General features: G+C 36.6%; 1 protein-coding gene across 4 annotated transcripts in view; it reads right to left on the reverse strand.

Moving 5' to 3' along the window:
• TFDP2 (transcription factor Dp-2) overlaps nt 1–15,426 on the reverse strand; it is a 169,325-nt gene that overhangs the window by 29,019 nt on the left and 124,880 nt on the right. For 3 of the 4 annotated variants that reach the window (XM_044670832.1, XM_044670833.1, XM_044670835.1), the window contains 2 exons: nt 12,475–12,522; nt 1,718–1,880 (listed from right to left, as the gene is read on the reverse strand). In XM_044670832.1, coding sequence (XP_044526767.1) covers nt 1,718–1,880; nt 12,475–12,522 — 211 coding nt within the window. The remainder of the gene's footprint in view (nt 1–1,717; nt 1,881–12,474; nt 12,523–15,426) is intronic. The other variant, XM_044670834.1, reaches the window with a different exon arrangement.

Consider the following 15,426-nt stretch of genomic DNA (forward strand, 5'->3'; position numbering starts at 1 on the left):
CAGTTTCATTTACTCACAAACACACACGACAGCCTTGCCGATGTGGGTTAACCAATACTTTAAGAATAACATGTCTATAAAAATGGCGGCGATGATGTATATAATGGCGGTAGTACACGATTATCTAAAAAAATAATCTATTCATTTAATATTTACTAAAATTCTAACTGCCACAAGATTCAAATTCTTTTCATCACAGACGCACTCTGCTGAGCTCGTGCGTGAGAAGGCAGCCCCGCGGCCGCGCGGGGACGGTCAGTGGTACGAGGCGCGTGCTCAGAAGGTCACCTTTCTAGAGCAATCCAAGCTCCCGACAGGACTAATCACGTTTCTCTCCATACTCATGTGACCCGCGTGAGCAGCGGCACCCCTGGGCTTGCTTACGAAATTTGTGCCAGTTCACTCATCAAATTAATGTCAAAACTTCTAAAAAACTTGGGTTTACAATTTATGCTGATAAGCTTCTCAATTTACAACACATCTAAAGAGTAATTTTTTCTTTGTTCATCATTTGATATTACTATAAACTATTATTACACTTCTAAAAAGATTACTTTTAATGATGCTGTGCCCCAAACATATATTCATTATTCATATTACTATAAATGTATTTAACATTCTATGTGAACAAATGATGATTAATTCAGAAACTGTTTGAAAATTCATTTTAAATATATGAAATCAGAAGACTAAAAATAAAAATAGGTTTCTGAAATAATGTGCAAGCATTTACTATACATCTCAGTTACATGGTTTAAAAAGATGTTTTTACATACATTCTGTGGCTCTTAAAAAGATCTTAGAACAATTTTCAAAGTTCTATGGTTAGGGAAGAGCTGGGTGGCTCAGTGGATGGAAAGCCAGGCCTAGAGATGGGAGGTCCTAGGCTCAAATCTGGCCTCAGACATAGCCTAGCTGTGTGACCCTGGGCAAGTCACTTGACCCCCATTGCCTACTCCTTACCGCTCTTCTGTCTTGGAACCAATACACAGTACTGATTCTAAGACAGAAGGTAAGGGCTTAAAAATAAAAATCTGTGGTTAAAGAGAACAAGCTCTGGTGATAGGTAAAGAAATATTTGAACTTGTGTTCAATTATTGTTAATTTGTGCTTGGGGTTTGCTCATGATTGCTAGACAAATATATACCCTAGTTCTTTAATTTTTTCCATAGTTTCTAAAAAAAAACACAACTTAGAATCTAAAACCTAGAAATATTTCAAATTATCATAGAGCAAGTTATCAAATTTTGCCAAATGATATTTCCCTTCTTGCCATCTGTCTCCCTGAAGTATGTTTTTGGTAACCCTTTTGCATCTCACAGTAGGCACTATCCAGGGATTAAGATCCCAAGGGCTCAAGAAGAAGAGGAAGACTCTAAAAATCAGTGAGTTATGACAGGGGATATATCAGCGTTTGTGATCAGGGACCCAGTGTTAACAGTCATAATTTCCATACTCAGAAACTTTTTATATATTTCTCTTAATACCTTGTTGGCTTTCTAAACATATGACTGAAAAATTAAAGGTAATTTTATTTCAAAAGATAAACTAAATTTTATAAATTATTTTTAAAATCTATGTAGAATACTGAAATTAAGGAAAATAAAGCTAGCTTTCTCAATTATTTCTGACCCCTTTAAATTTATGATATAATTTAAAAGAGGTAATAGTGTTACTAAAGCAACCATATTCAATGTCAAGTTTTTGATTTACTTACTGAATCTGTTGCCAAATGATTATTTGAATTGGTAAACTCTGATACCAGCTCATCAGCCACTTCATTATACGAAGTTGTTCCTTTGCGTTGAACTTTTTCACATACTTTCATTGAAAAATGTCTCAAGCCTTTCCCATTTTTATCTCCTTTTTTGCTTCTTTTACTATAAAGAAAAAAAATTATTTTAAGAAACCTATCGTGCTGGGTAAAAAAATAAAAGATTTTCATTTTGGAGAAATCTATTCAGTTTTATTATAATAGAATTTTATTGATATCTCTCTGAAATCTATAATGGAATGATAGAAAAATTATCTTTTAAATCCAATTTATCTACTTCTAGAAATTTTTCTTTCAATTTAGTTATTAGTCTTTCGAAATATAAAGATTTTTGTTTTGAGTGTGACAATCAAAAGTACCATTATTATTCATTTCAACGTGTTCTTTAACTTTAAAAGAAATGATAAAAGTTCACATGTTCTGTCTAGGATTTCATTTGGTTTAAGTTACTTGGCCTTTAAGGATACTTTCATCTTAAAAAAACTTTGTGAAATCTAGTTGTACACAGCTCAGCAAAGCCTTTTTTCAATAATTTTCCTAATTTTGGAATAAAATGAATACAAGGAAAATGCTATTTTTACATGAACAACTGCATTACATACAGAAAAGTTAAAATTAAAAATAAAATTATGACATTAAAAATGAGAATTTACTATTTGTCTCCTGAATCTTACTCTCTTGGAGTTACATTTTTTTCCTTGAGAGATGCAACAGGGCAGCAGCATTTCCCAATTCTGGTTTTCTCTTTTCAAGATATTGAAATAGTAATAATTTTGACTTTACTGATTATCAGTGACTGGTCTGCCCATCACTTGTCAGTCATTCAAAGACAACAAGCATTTTAATTAATCAACAAATATTCATTTAATACCTGCTATATTTCCAGGAATATTTATTTCAATTAAGTGATAGTTAACATTTGTTCACTATGTTAGCAAGTTGTGCTTTAAAGTTGGCAAAAAATGTTTGCTTATATATTTTTCACTTGATTTAAAGGCAGAAAGCAATAATTTCTTGAAATAAGAATGGCCATATAGTTTTACTTTTAAGAGGTATTACATGTAGAGAACTATACTCTTAAAATACAGACACGGAAGATAGCACTGGTTGTTTTTCTGGATTGGTACAGTTCAACAAAATGACAATAACTGAAGAAAACTATACACATTTGTATCAAAATCAGGAAAAAAACACTGTCAAAACACAGCCAGACTTTCACCATAAATTGTAAAGTTATCACTCAAATGTGTTCTTTTTAAATAAATGGTCCAAAGAAACAAAGACTGAATTTTAAAGAATCTAGCATGTGTTCTGAAGATGTGAACATGACACCAGAGTAAAAATACTGTCAGCTCTGGCCCAAAACCGGATGTTCTACAGAGCTATAAAAGTGTCCAACCTACAGTACACCAATTTGATGATATTTTCATATGTGGCTACTTGAGCTGTTTAATCAACAATTATCAATAAACTCGCCTTCACACGAAAAGGCTAAAGATAGCCAAGCACAATGTTTGGCACGTGGGAGGGTCTTAACGAATGTCTGTTAAGTTAAATTTTCCCAGCTTACAAATTCAGCCGATACTATTAGGAGGACGAGGATGTAAATAGGCCGGTCTTCTAGCTTCATCATGTGACCTCGTTATTTAAATTCTCCCTGGTTTCCCTCACTTGTCTTATTTGGCTCATCGGTAAAATGCAGATTATTCCTGCAGGAAGGTGAGCCTGAACATGAGGCTTCTTTCCTCGTAACACTGAGTCTGGCTTCCTTAGAGCTGACGCTAGTATCGAATTAGGAAACCAAGCCTGCTCTCTGCGTCCTGCAGTTATGGCTTCTCTGTAAAACATCAGCATAGGTCAGAAATCGAGGCCCCTTTGGGACCCTTCTTTACCTTCTACGATTCTAATTAGCAAGTTTTGTCAGTTAAGCTGATACATAGGAAAATGCTACAGGAGGGCATGAAGGCCAGGAAAAGGTCTCCCCGTCTCCTACACTGTAAGGGGATGGGGAAGACTAGTTATAAGAACATTTTTGCAGACTTAGGTTATTCATGAATCCATATACATACAGATATTTATTTGTATCCACATCTGCAACCAATCAACCAGCATTTATTAAGTGCCTATTAATGTGCCAAGCACAAAATCAGATACTAGAAATAAAGACAATGAATGAAATGATCCTTACTTATGTAAGATAAAAGGAAAATCATAGGCAAATTTATGATCTATGGGCTTATTTTTTTTTAAAGTACCCTTGCGTGGTGGTTTATTATGTGACAGACAAATTCTCTACTATCCAAAGACTGTAGATATGATTCTAATTTATCTATTTTTCCACTATTACCATCTCTCTCAAGGAGGCTAGCAGGAGAAATAATATATGGTATTGAGTCTATTTTGTTACTAAATAACTGTGTTAAGTATTTTTAGGGCTTTTCCCTAAAATGAAATTCATTCACTAAAATGAAATTCTTGAATTACTTGAGCTACTTTATAAGTGTGGATAATTAGGTGTACTAGTCTCAAAATGCAACATTTAGTGCTCTGTCAGATAGCAGGGCTATTCTTTTTTTTTTTTAAACCCTTGTACTTCGGTGTATTGTCTCATAGGTGGAAGAGTGGTAAGGGTGGGCAATGGGGGTCAAGTGACTTGCCCAGGGTCACACAGCTGGGAAGTGGCTGAGGCCAGGTTTGAACCTAGGACCTCCTGTCTCTAAGCCTGACTCTCAATCCCCTGAGCTACCCAGCTGCCCCCAGCAGGGCTATTCTTAAACTGAAATGACTTGTGCTATTCAAAAATCTCTTATTTTATAGTCTTTAAAACTAATAGTACATCTTGATACACACATTACCAGAATGAGACACAAATAGTGCAACAGCTGTCAAGTGACAAACTATAGCACTTAGATATATAATAATTCAGTTCCAGAGTTCTTTCTGGTCACTGGGTGAAAAAAAAAAAAACAACACTAAGAAGTTGAATGTTATCTCAATTCCTTCGAAAATATTGTTCTGAAAAACTGAAAGATAGATACATCTTTAAGAAAGCAATTTTACTATCAAATGCTGACTTGCTGTGCCTTATAACAAAATATAATAGTAAAACAGATGTGAGCTACCACAAAGGTACTCATCTAGAGAGAACACTACAGAATTATACAAAATAAATATCTATAAAATTGGCTCAAGTGACAAAAAATAAACAAAGATAAAATTATTTTCTTCTTTTTTTATACCTGAGAAATGGTTATCACTTGTGTGGCTATTTATTATGTATCCAATGCTTTATTCTAATAAAGCACTGCCAACATTTCTAAATGGCATTTTTTTAAGCTTGTATAGCACTTATTAGTACTATGCTAAGTGGGTATGGGAATGTAGAACTCTAAAAAAAAATCTGTGCCTATATCAAGAGAAATTAAGTTTAGTTGCAGTAAGAACACATGACCTCAAAACTTTTAAATAACAATGTAATATGAATCATATGGGTTCAGTACCAAAATGACTGGTATACACTGATGGTTTTGATCTCTAAGGTCTAGTCTAGTTCTAAATCCCATGTTGCCTCTGAAACAACAAATATTATTTAGACTTCAAATGAAACAAAATCAGTGAAGATTTAAATGGTCAGGCTTCAGAAAAGTTTAAGTTTTTATTATATATATAAAACAACTGGTTATTCAAGCAACAGAATGACATAATGAAATAATATTTTAGGAAGATTAATCTGGTGACAATACATGGGATGGGAGGGAAGGTAGATGATTAGAACAAAAGCCAGTTTTTATAATCATCCAAGAATGAAGTGAGGAGCCTTCAGGCTAAAACAGCAGTAATGGATATAAAAAGGAAGGCACATAGAAGATGCTGAAATATTTGAGATTTATTGATTTATTGATTTATTTAAGGAACAGAGAGGGAGGGTTAAAACTAAGGGGCCAAGTCAAACCTCTGAAATTTTAGGTTCAGTGACCAGAGTAGTGGTAGTGCCACTGACAGTAGGGAACCCTTCAGGATGATTAAAGTGGTTTTAAAATATATTGGGTTTAAATTGTCAGCAGAGTACTTAAACTGAAACATAGTATCACTAAAGATATCCAACTTGAGCTCAGGTGGAAGCTAAGGTAAAGTTAAGTAGCCCCAAAAGCCAATCATTTCATTAATAAAGGAGAAAGGACCACTTGATAGGACATACAGACAAAAGAAAATAGCTATTCTAGCTATATCTGCCAAATTTCCTTGTATCTCACGTAGAGATCTCTAGCAGTATGCAATCTAGGACACCTGGATGACAAGGATGGGAACAGTGAGGGAATTCTAGTCATTTTCAGCTTGGGTTGCTAAGAGGAGCTTCTATCTGCATCTCTACTTTAAAAAATTTTTAATTAATTTTAATCTAATTTAAACATTCCTGGAAACCCACCAAAAATTTTGAGTCCGCGGAAGCTGCTCTGGAATCCAGGGTTCTTTGTTCTGCAAGGTCTCTCTCCTGAAGGGAATGTCCTTTGCTCACAAAAATTAGCAACCTATCAGACTAATAGAACATTAAAGCTGAAAGATTGTTTGAACTTACCCTTTTACAGAAAAGGAAAACTAAGGCCAGAGAGATTATGAGACTTGCTAAAGAACACACACAATGAGAGTCTATCAAAGGACCCATTTGTGCATAAGTGCATTGTGGTGCAATGAAAAGCATCTAGGACTGAGTGAGGAGACTTTGGTTATAAGGCATCATTTATACATCTGCTTCTTTATAAGAAACACTACAATATAGCTTTCTCCTCAACTTGACCCCAAATATGGTAAGATTGTTAAGAATTCCCCAAGTACTAAAGCTGTGTTTACATGCATAAGGCAGTTTGTCCATTCTAACTTGTCTTATTATCAAATTAGCAGCAGAACGAGCTAATGATTGCAAAGAGGGTTATTCACTTTGAAATATCAGTCTTAACTCTAAAATTTTGCGCCTTACAATTAATATAGGGATTTTTAAGTGAACATGGATTTCCTGTAACAAATTGCAAGAATTCATTTATTCACTATACTTGTGCTACACAACCAATATAAAATCATAATTTCATTTAGGCAACTTAAGAATAGCAATGACATTAAATAAAAGGCAAAAAGCACTTTCTGAGGTCACTTTCCACACAGTTTGCCATCTGGTCCTGTGTGTCAGCAACTACAGCTCCTTTTGCTATGTTGAACTGACCAGAACTGAAGAGACTACCCACAAAATCTCAGGGAGTTCACAGGTTACCACAATTCTAAATGTCTTATTCAAAAAAACCCAGATTTCTGAATATAGACTCTAAGTGATCACTCTAATGCAAATATTAATAATATGGAAATAGGCCTTGATCAATGATGTATATAAAACCCAGTGGAATTACTCATTCGCTACGGGGGATGGGAGGGGGGGGAGAAGGGAGGGAAAGAACATGAATCATGTAACCATGGAAAAATATTCTAAATCAACTAATTGAATAAAATTTTTCAATCAGAAAAATAAATAAATGAAATAAAAATAAAAAATGAAAATCCAGATTTCTGGAAAGCACAAAAGAAAAGTTGTATTTTTGTAATGCCAAATTTAGAATTGGACAATACCTTAAGAACTTTTTATACTGAAGAAATGAACCATCAATTTCCCCCTAAATACCATAATGATTTAAAGACTGATCCCAAATTCAAAAGTAAAAGTTAGAAGAAAATTTCGAATGAAAAAATTTTCCTGGGTAGAATTATGGCTCTTTACAATTTGAGAATAGGTGAATAGGTAATTTATGTGACTAAACTGTGAAAATATCTCTCATATATACACATATTACAGAAGATGATTCAAATAGTAACCCAGAGACATAAAGAGACAGTAAATTCAAGTCTAGAGCTATCTAGATCTGTTCACTCATTCAGTCAACGACTTTACTCTTGCAGAGTCCTCTGTGATGGGATAGAAGCAGTATAAAATGTAGACAAGATAGAGTTGCTGTGCTCATGGAGCTTATAGTAGAGAAGAAACACACATAACCCTAACATAGGGCATTAACGTATTAGAAAAGAAATGCTCAGCAAGATCACGAAAGGAGGGAGGGAGATTTCAAGGAGGGCGTTCAAGAGATGTGTCTCAATTCCAAGGAACTGGGTGGGCAAAGACACTGAGGGGGGAACATGTGTCCAGTCTAGGCTCAGCTCAGCTAAACTACATAGTATATAGTCAGATGCTGGTTGGTGCACTACTGTGTAGAACATATAGATGAGTTAAGGTTGGAATGGAAGGGAAGTGGAAAATTAAATTAACTTAAATTAAATTCTAAGGAATTTAAATTCCAGGTTTAAATTCTAGGCAAATCTAAAGACCTCTTTACAAGCATAAAATTGCTATAACAGACATTATTGTAATTAATTTTTTAAATATGACTTATAGTCACAAAACATTGAGGTGAAAGTGTCTTTAGAGACAATCTAATTTAACTACTTCATTAGACAAAAAGGAAATAAGGCCCAGGTGACCACAGCTAGTCACTGAAAACCTAGATTTTTTGATCTATCCAATGCTACTACTTCCATTACACAACGGTACCCCTGCAAATATATTATTTAGCCTCTATTTTATCTACATTTCTCAGCTGATACACTAAAATTCCTTGTTGATACTATGGACCCTATTACACAAAAATTTCCATACAAAAGATGCAATGATAAGTTCAATTCAATTTTTAAAAATTTTGTCTTGCATCGTTCTGCCTAGAAAGTGCTATGGAATACAAAATGATAAATAAGACATCATTTCTGCACCTAAGGTCCTTAGAATATAATTTAGTAGAGAATACAAAATGTTCACAAACAATTACAATATGAAAGTTTTAAGAAAACCAAACAGAAGTTGTTATATGTAGTGTCTATGGATTATTTCCAACTTGGTTACATGGAAAAGAAAGATGACTCATAGGTCAACAGATTTAAAAAATGGTAATAAGTGTAACATATTTTTATAGCTCTAGCTTGGTGACCCAAATCACAATATTCTTTCATAATTAAGTCTTTAATAAATAAGGCAATGCCAAAAAGTAATATAGTCATTAGCTATTACTCAAAAAAAACATTTATCAAGCCCCTAGTGAGAGGTAGGTGCTTATGGCCTAACAAGGGGGAGGCAACACAAGCAAGCGATAGAGCGGAAAAATGGAAAAGAATCAAGAGAAGAGAGAATACATGAATAACCCAATGCAATTGCTTGTCAGCTCTGGGAGAAGTGGGGATGGAGAGAACATGAATCATGGAACCAAAGAAAATACTTTATAAGTAAACATATAAACAAATGAAGGAAAGAAAGGCACTAGAAGGAAGCATTCAGATGTATTCCTATTTATAAAACTGCTTTTATTTAAGGAACTACCTTTCGCTTAGCATTATATTCCCATGAAAGCAGGTTTGGGAGTCAGAACACCTGGGTTCCAATCCTGATTTTGCCATTTCCTGGCTTTTTCTGTGAGCTTGAGTAAATCCTTTAAGCTCCTGGCCTGTTTCCTCCCATAAAATTAAAAATAAAATTAAGGAAATGGCCTAAATGTGCTCAAAGGGCCCTGCCTGCTCTGGTTCCACATAAGCAGAAAATATCTGTTTTAACCCCACTACTGAGAGGAGTAAATCGAAGTTTCAGAAAGTTCCGTGGCTTGTCCGAGGGCTCTGTGTCTCTCACATCAGATCGTGCGTCCCCAGCATGAGCACCCTTTCCCTGACACCCGCTTCTGAGTCCGGGAGAAGCCAGCACATCCCCAGCAGAGGAACATCTGTGTGTCCATGGGGACAAGCAGAGGGAGGGCAGAGCTCTGTCCAAGGCCCCAGGCACCTCCGACAAGACGCCCCAACACACTCCCTTTGTCGGGCCCTTTGCAGGTCACTTCAAAAACAAGAAATTGCACATATGGCACATAAAAATAGGGAAAACCCCACAAAACCAGGAAGACCCTGGACTGGACTGACAATGCTGATGAAAAATACTTTTCAGGTTCTGTTAAACCTGGCTGTGACCGTCATGAAATGACCACTATGAGCTGAGCCAGGAACAAAGAGCTGCACTTAGACGGAGGGGCTGGACACCTCTGATCTCTACTGACCAGGGTGAAATACGCCTTAGATAGAGTAGGTGATATGTATTTATGGAATGTATGATCTCTATTACAATATAGCGCATGAGGAGAGTGGAAAGAAGCTTCCAATGTTTTCAATTCAATAACCCAATTTGAAAAAGTAAAATGGCAATAACAAGAAAAGCAAAATGGTGTCGTAGAAGGCACGAGGAGTCGGCAAGCCTCTGCTCTGTTACTAGCTTGGCTGGAGACGTCCCACAAGGAAGTCTTCTCTGGGGCCTCCATTTTCTCTCAGCTAAATTGGCGTCATCCTACCTTGGCGGCGTCTGTCACAGAAATCTGAGGAGGTTCCAATGAAATGACGGAGAGGAAAGCCATTTACACAAAGTGATGCCCGGGGCGGAGGCGGATGTGCGTTGTAAATGAACAGGACTCTGAATTATTTTTCTTTAACATACAGACAAATCTGACGTCACTCATTAATCATGTGGGATACGCACGGTCCCTACCAATGCCTGTGTGTGTACAGAGACGCACGTCTGTCTGTCTGTCTTTAAAAAGGAGGCCTCTGCTCAGCTCATGACTTGCCTGCCAAAGGGGTCTTGACCAATATAAAAATATTTCTTCGTGCATAACTGTCCATGTACAATGTACAAAAGCCAAAAGGAGAACCAGTTCTTCACTTTCACTGGTATTACTGAGTCACGCCTTGGATTAGCAGGACCACCATTAATCAAAGACTCACTGAAATAATGGATGTCGGTCGGGTCAATATGCTGTAAGTATTCAATGCCACTGCTCTGTACTGTGGCTGATTCAGATATGGAGGACCGGAAATGGCTCAGCCCTGAAGAAACACTCAGCTACTCTTTGATGGGAAGCTCCTCTGAAGCAAGAGAAAACTGCTTTATTTCCTTATTAAGCGATCTCCCATTCAAAGGTGCCTCTTATTCAAATGACTTAATAGTCTCATTCTAAGAGCTGATTTACCTCCTGCTAACGGCTTCCTCCCTCCCTCTCCTGTGCTAGCAATCATCGTGGCATTTTGCTACCTAGGAGGGCCTTTTCACGATCCTCACTCTCAACCCTCCTGAAGTGTCTGACACCAGCCATCGCCCTCTTCTCCTTGAAACTCTTTTTTCTTTCAGTTTTTAGGGCAGACGTTGACCTGGTTCCTTTGGATAAGTTTGACCATCCTTCACAGGGGGTGTCTCCCATCCATTCCCCTGGATTCAAGAGGCCGTCTAGGCAGATGAGTCCCAGACCTGTGCCCGTCCCCCACGGCCTGTCAGAAATCCGGAACTGCCAGGCTCCTAAGCATCTCCAACACATGACGGCTGAAAGGGAACTCCTTTCCCCTTTGCCTCCTGGCCAGGAAGGACATGGCAGCCGCAGTCCCGGGCTTCCCCTGGGCCGTCTCTCCTGTAGGCCCTCTTCTCTCCTTGGGCACAGGCCGACTCCGACTGATCTTCCTGAAGTGCCTTCATTGTGCACATGAGAAATAGGGCTAGGACTCTGAAGTCATAGCTGTTGGCTATATTGGAAGGAATCGAAAGAAGACACAAACTAACCCTAAAGAAAATCTAGGTATCCCAGCGGCATCAAAGGACATATAGCATTACAAAATAATATGATAAAGATGACGTGCAGAGAATCATACCATGCCTTAGATAGAGTAGGTGATATGTATTTATGGAATGTATGGGCATAATCCTGACACAAAAGAGATTATGTTTCACAGACTTTTTTTTAAAGAAGTAAGGAATAAAATGAAGGCAGCTAGGTGGTTCCATGGATAGACTCCTGGGTCTGGAGTCAAGAACACCTGAGTTTAAATTTAGTATTAGACACTTACTAGTAGTGTAACCCTAGGTAAGTCAACTTCTATTTGCCTTAGTTCCCTAGAGAGAAAAGTGACAAATCAACTCAGTATCTTTGCCAGAAAAACTCCATGGACAATATAGCCCTTGGGGTCACAAAGAGTTGGACACAACTGAACAACAACAATAGGAAGTATTAATGGATTTTAGAAACATTCCAATCAAAAATGGTTTATAAAATATATAACACTTCAGTAAGTTTCAAATATCTAAAAAACATACAGGTGGAATACCAAAAGATGTATTACCTCTATTTTGTGTAACATTAAATCAACTTTCTTGTATTTAGAAGAATATTTTTACTACTGATGGTTCTTTTTGTAAAAAAGACAATACTAGCTCCCATCTACATAGCGATCTGTGGTTTACAAAGTGCTTTCTTCATAACAACCTTGGGGTTAGGTGGGAAAAGTACTCAATCTCATTTTAGAGATGAGCAGGACAACTCATGGGGTGAATCAATGGCTTTCCCCAAGATGGTGGCTAGCCTGGTGAAAGCCAGGGTTTGAACTGAGCAGTGATCTACTACAAATTCAAAGAGGAGGGCAGGTCATGCACCAGGGAAAGAAGCAACAGTAGAAACAAGAAGAGCAGGGAAGAAGGACTAGCCTGCTCTCCATCTTGTTTGCTTCTGAAGTCTGGCCTGGGGTCCACCCTAGGCTCCCACTCTCTACCATCTACCATGCCTTCACACCCTAAGTAATCCCCCTACACTTTTACTCACCTTTCTGAAAAACCAGAGTCTATAAACTCTCTAGCACGTTTTCGGTCCCTAAGGGGAAAAAAGAGATAAGATTTTAAAAGAATAAAAAAATTATCTGATTCTTTCGGACCAAAATAAACATAACATGTATAAATGTAACTGAACTAAGTTTGGCGGAGGATTTATTTTGTCCTTGTTTCATTTCAGATTTCATATAAATAGATAAGGTAAATAAACAGCAGGACAAATCAATTATACTATATAAATCAAGGTACAAAAAAGTTTTGAAAGGGAAAGTATCTGAATGATTGTGTTTCAGCCAAAATTTTAGTATGCTATGGTGTTATGGAGAAAAAAATTTGTTATGTAAATACTATGTTATATGAATCAAGAAATCACTAAAATATTGAGGCCACAAGTCAAAAAGGGTTTGATAAATCATTGGGAGAGAAAATACCATGGAGATTCATAAAGAATAGTAATGGAAAACTTTCACTAAGTCCTGATCTTCTAACTCAGCCCATTACACAGCAGTATTGGGTCAATGGGAGAGAAACAATTTTTATTCAAGAGATAATGGAGAACCCTCTTCTAGGGCATAAACTGGGCTATGTCTGTATCTGCCTTGGTATTCGCCAAAGTTTGACACTTAGACTTTAGTAAAAAATAAAAAAATAAAAAAAACCTAGTGAGTATTTAAGCAGGGAATTAGGAAACAAAAGTTTTCTAGGACCCTTAAATTATTTATAATTGTGAAAAGAGTTTTCAGGAAACATGAAAATTAGCATGTAGTTATTTAAGTCTTAAAAACTTAAAACTATCAAATTCCTCCCCTAATGCATTGGAGGAATGGCTCCAGTTGTCAAATCTACGGACCATATAGCTCAAGTGGAAAACTCAGCATAAAAGAATCTTTTTTGCCATTTAAAATATATGTTGATGCCTTAAATGCTTATCCCGCAATTTGGAATTATGCCCTAAAGGCTTTAAAAGAATGCATACCCTTTGATCCAGCAATACCACTACTAGGTTTGTTCCCCAAAGAAATGATAATGAAAAAAGTTTGTGGTGGCAAAAAATTGGAAAATGAGGGGTGTCCCTCAATTGGGGAATGGCTGAGCAAATTATGGTATATGATGGTGATGGAACACTATTGTGCTATAAGGAATGATAAACTGCTTGATTTCCATACAAACTGGAAAGACCTCCACAAACTGAGGCAGAATGAAATGAGCAGAACCAGGAGAACACTGTACACAGAAAATGAAACACTGTGGGACAATCAAATGTAATGGACTTTGCTACTGATAGCAATGCAGTGACCAAGGACGATCCCGAGGGATTTATGAGAGGGAATGCTATCCACACTGAGAGAAACAACTGAGGGAGCAGAAACGCAGAAGAAAAACATTTGATTTTTCACTTGTTTATATGAGTATTGGGTGTAGTTTTTACAAAAATGATTAATATGGAAATGGGTATTGAGTGATATTACATCTATAACCCAGTGGAATTGCTTGTTGATTCTGGGAAGGAGGAGGGGAAAAGAGGAGGGAAAAAACATGAATCATGTAACCATGGAAACATTCTTAAATAAAAATTTATTTTAAAAACGCTTATCTCACAGCAAGCCTACCCTTCATGGAATCTTCCTTTACAACCAGGGAAAACCAAACCACGCTTTCACCCCTACCCCATTATCTATTCTCTGTAACTAACACTGGCCACTGAATTTACTCTAAACTTGTCTGTTAAAGAGAACTTTTTAAAAGGAAGCTAGTTATATATTTTTTAAAATCCTTTAGTACAAGATTTTTTTAAGTAACAGAAATCTCACATTTATAACTATCCCCAACAAGTTTAAAACATTATGATTAGTATTATCTCAATACATATAAATCTCTCAAGGAAATATTTTATTGGTTTATTTAGTTCTTACTATGAAATAAGCCATACTAAAGTCACTAGGAAATGACAAAGACTAAATTCTATTCCAATTATCTATCTTTAAAAAAACGAAAACCAAAAAAACAACCAAACAAACAGGGTAGCCATAACAAGAAATTTTTGGTTTTCTTACAAAAAAGACACTCATATTACTAAATTCAGCTGATATAACTTTAGCCTAGCACAGTGTTGAGAGTACTGGATTGCAGGAGCAGTTAGGTGGCAACCTGGAGTCGAGGACTTGGGTTCAAATACAGTCTCAGACACTTCTAGCTGTGTGACCCTGCGCAAGTCATTTAATCTCAGCTGACTAGCCCTTACTGCTCTGCCTTGGAACCATTACTTGGGATCAATTCTAAGACAGAAAGTAAGGGTTTTTAAAAAAGGTGTACTGGATTGGCCTGTATTCAAAACCAGCTCTGGAACAAAGATTCCTTTCCTCATCTGTAAAATAAGGAGAATGGACCACAGGATGTCTAAGGTTTCTTCCAGTTCTAAACCTATGATACAATGAGACTACAAATAGTAGAAAATGGAAGTGGACAGGGAGGGGAACTGCAAATCAGTAAACTGGTTTTCCATCAACAAAAACATGTAACTTTTTTTTAAAACATATAAGCCAAAGAGTTAAAAGTTTACATTTCTATGAAGATTAATGATTTTATTCTTGGTAACTGTTCACTGTCACAGCCAGAAAAATTATTTCATTTACCAGTATAGCACTCTAGGTACTGGGTATTGCCCTCCTTTACTGATTAGAAAATACTAAAATGAAGAATTTTATCAGGCTCTTGTGTATTAACACAAACGCATTCACACCCTTTTGTACTTGGCTGCAAAGGAGGGAGGGGAGAGAGTCTCTGAAGCCCACTTATAAGGGAGAAAATTCTGGGCAAAAATCACCCAAGTATGTTGCTGCACATTTTGTTTACAATATTTTTAAAGACTGATGATTCGAAAAGGAAAGTGTCCCTTTAGTCTGTAGGCACTAAAGAGATATAAGGCAACACTAGAAGATAAGAATGC

The sequence above is a fragment of the Gracilinanus agilis genome, chromosome 3, assembly GCF_016433145.1.
Source record: "Gracilinanus agilis isolate LMUSP501 chromosome 3, AgileGrace, whole genome shotgun sequence".
Classification (NCBI taxonomy): domain Eukaryota; kingdom Metazoa; phylum Chordata; class Mammalia; order Didelphimorphia; family Didelphidae; genus Gracilinanus; species Gracilinanus agilis.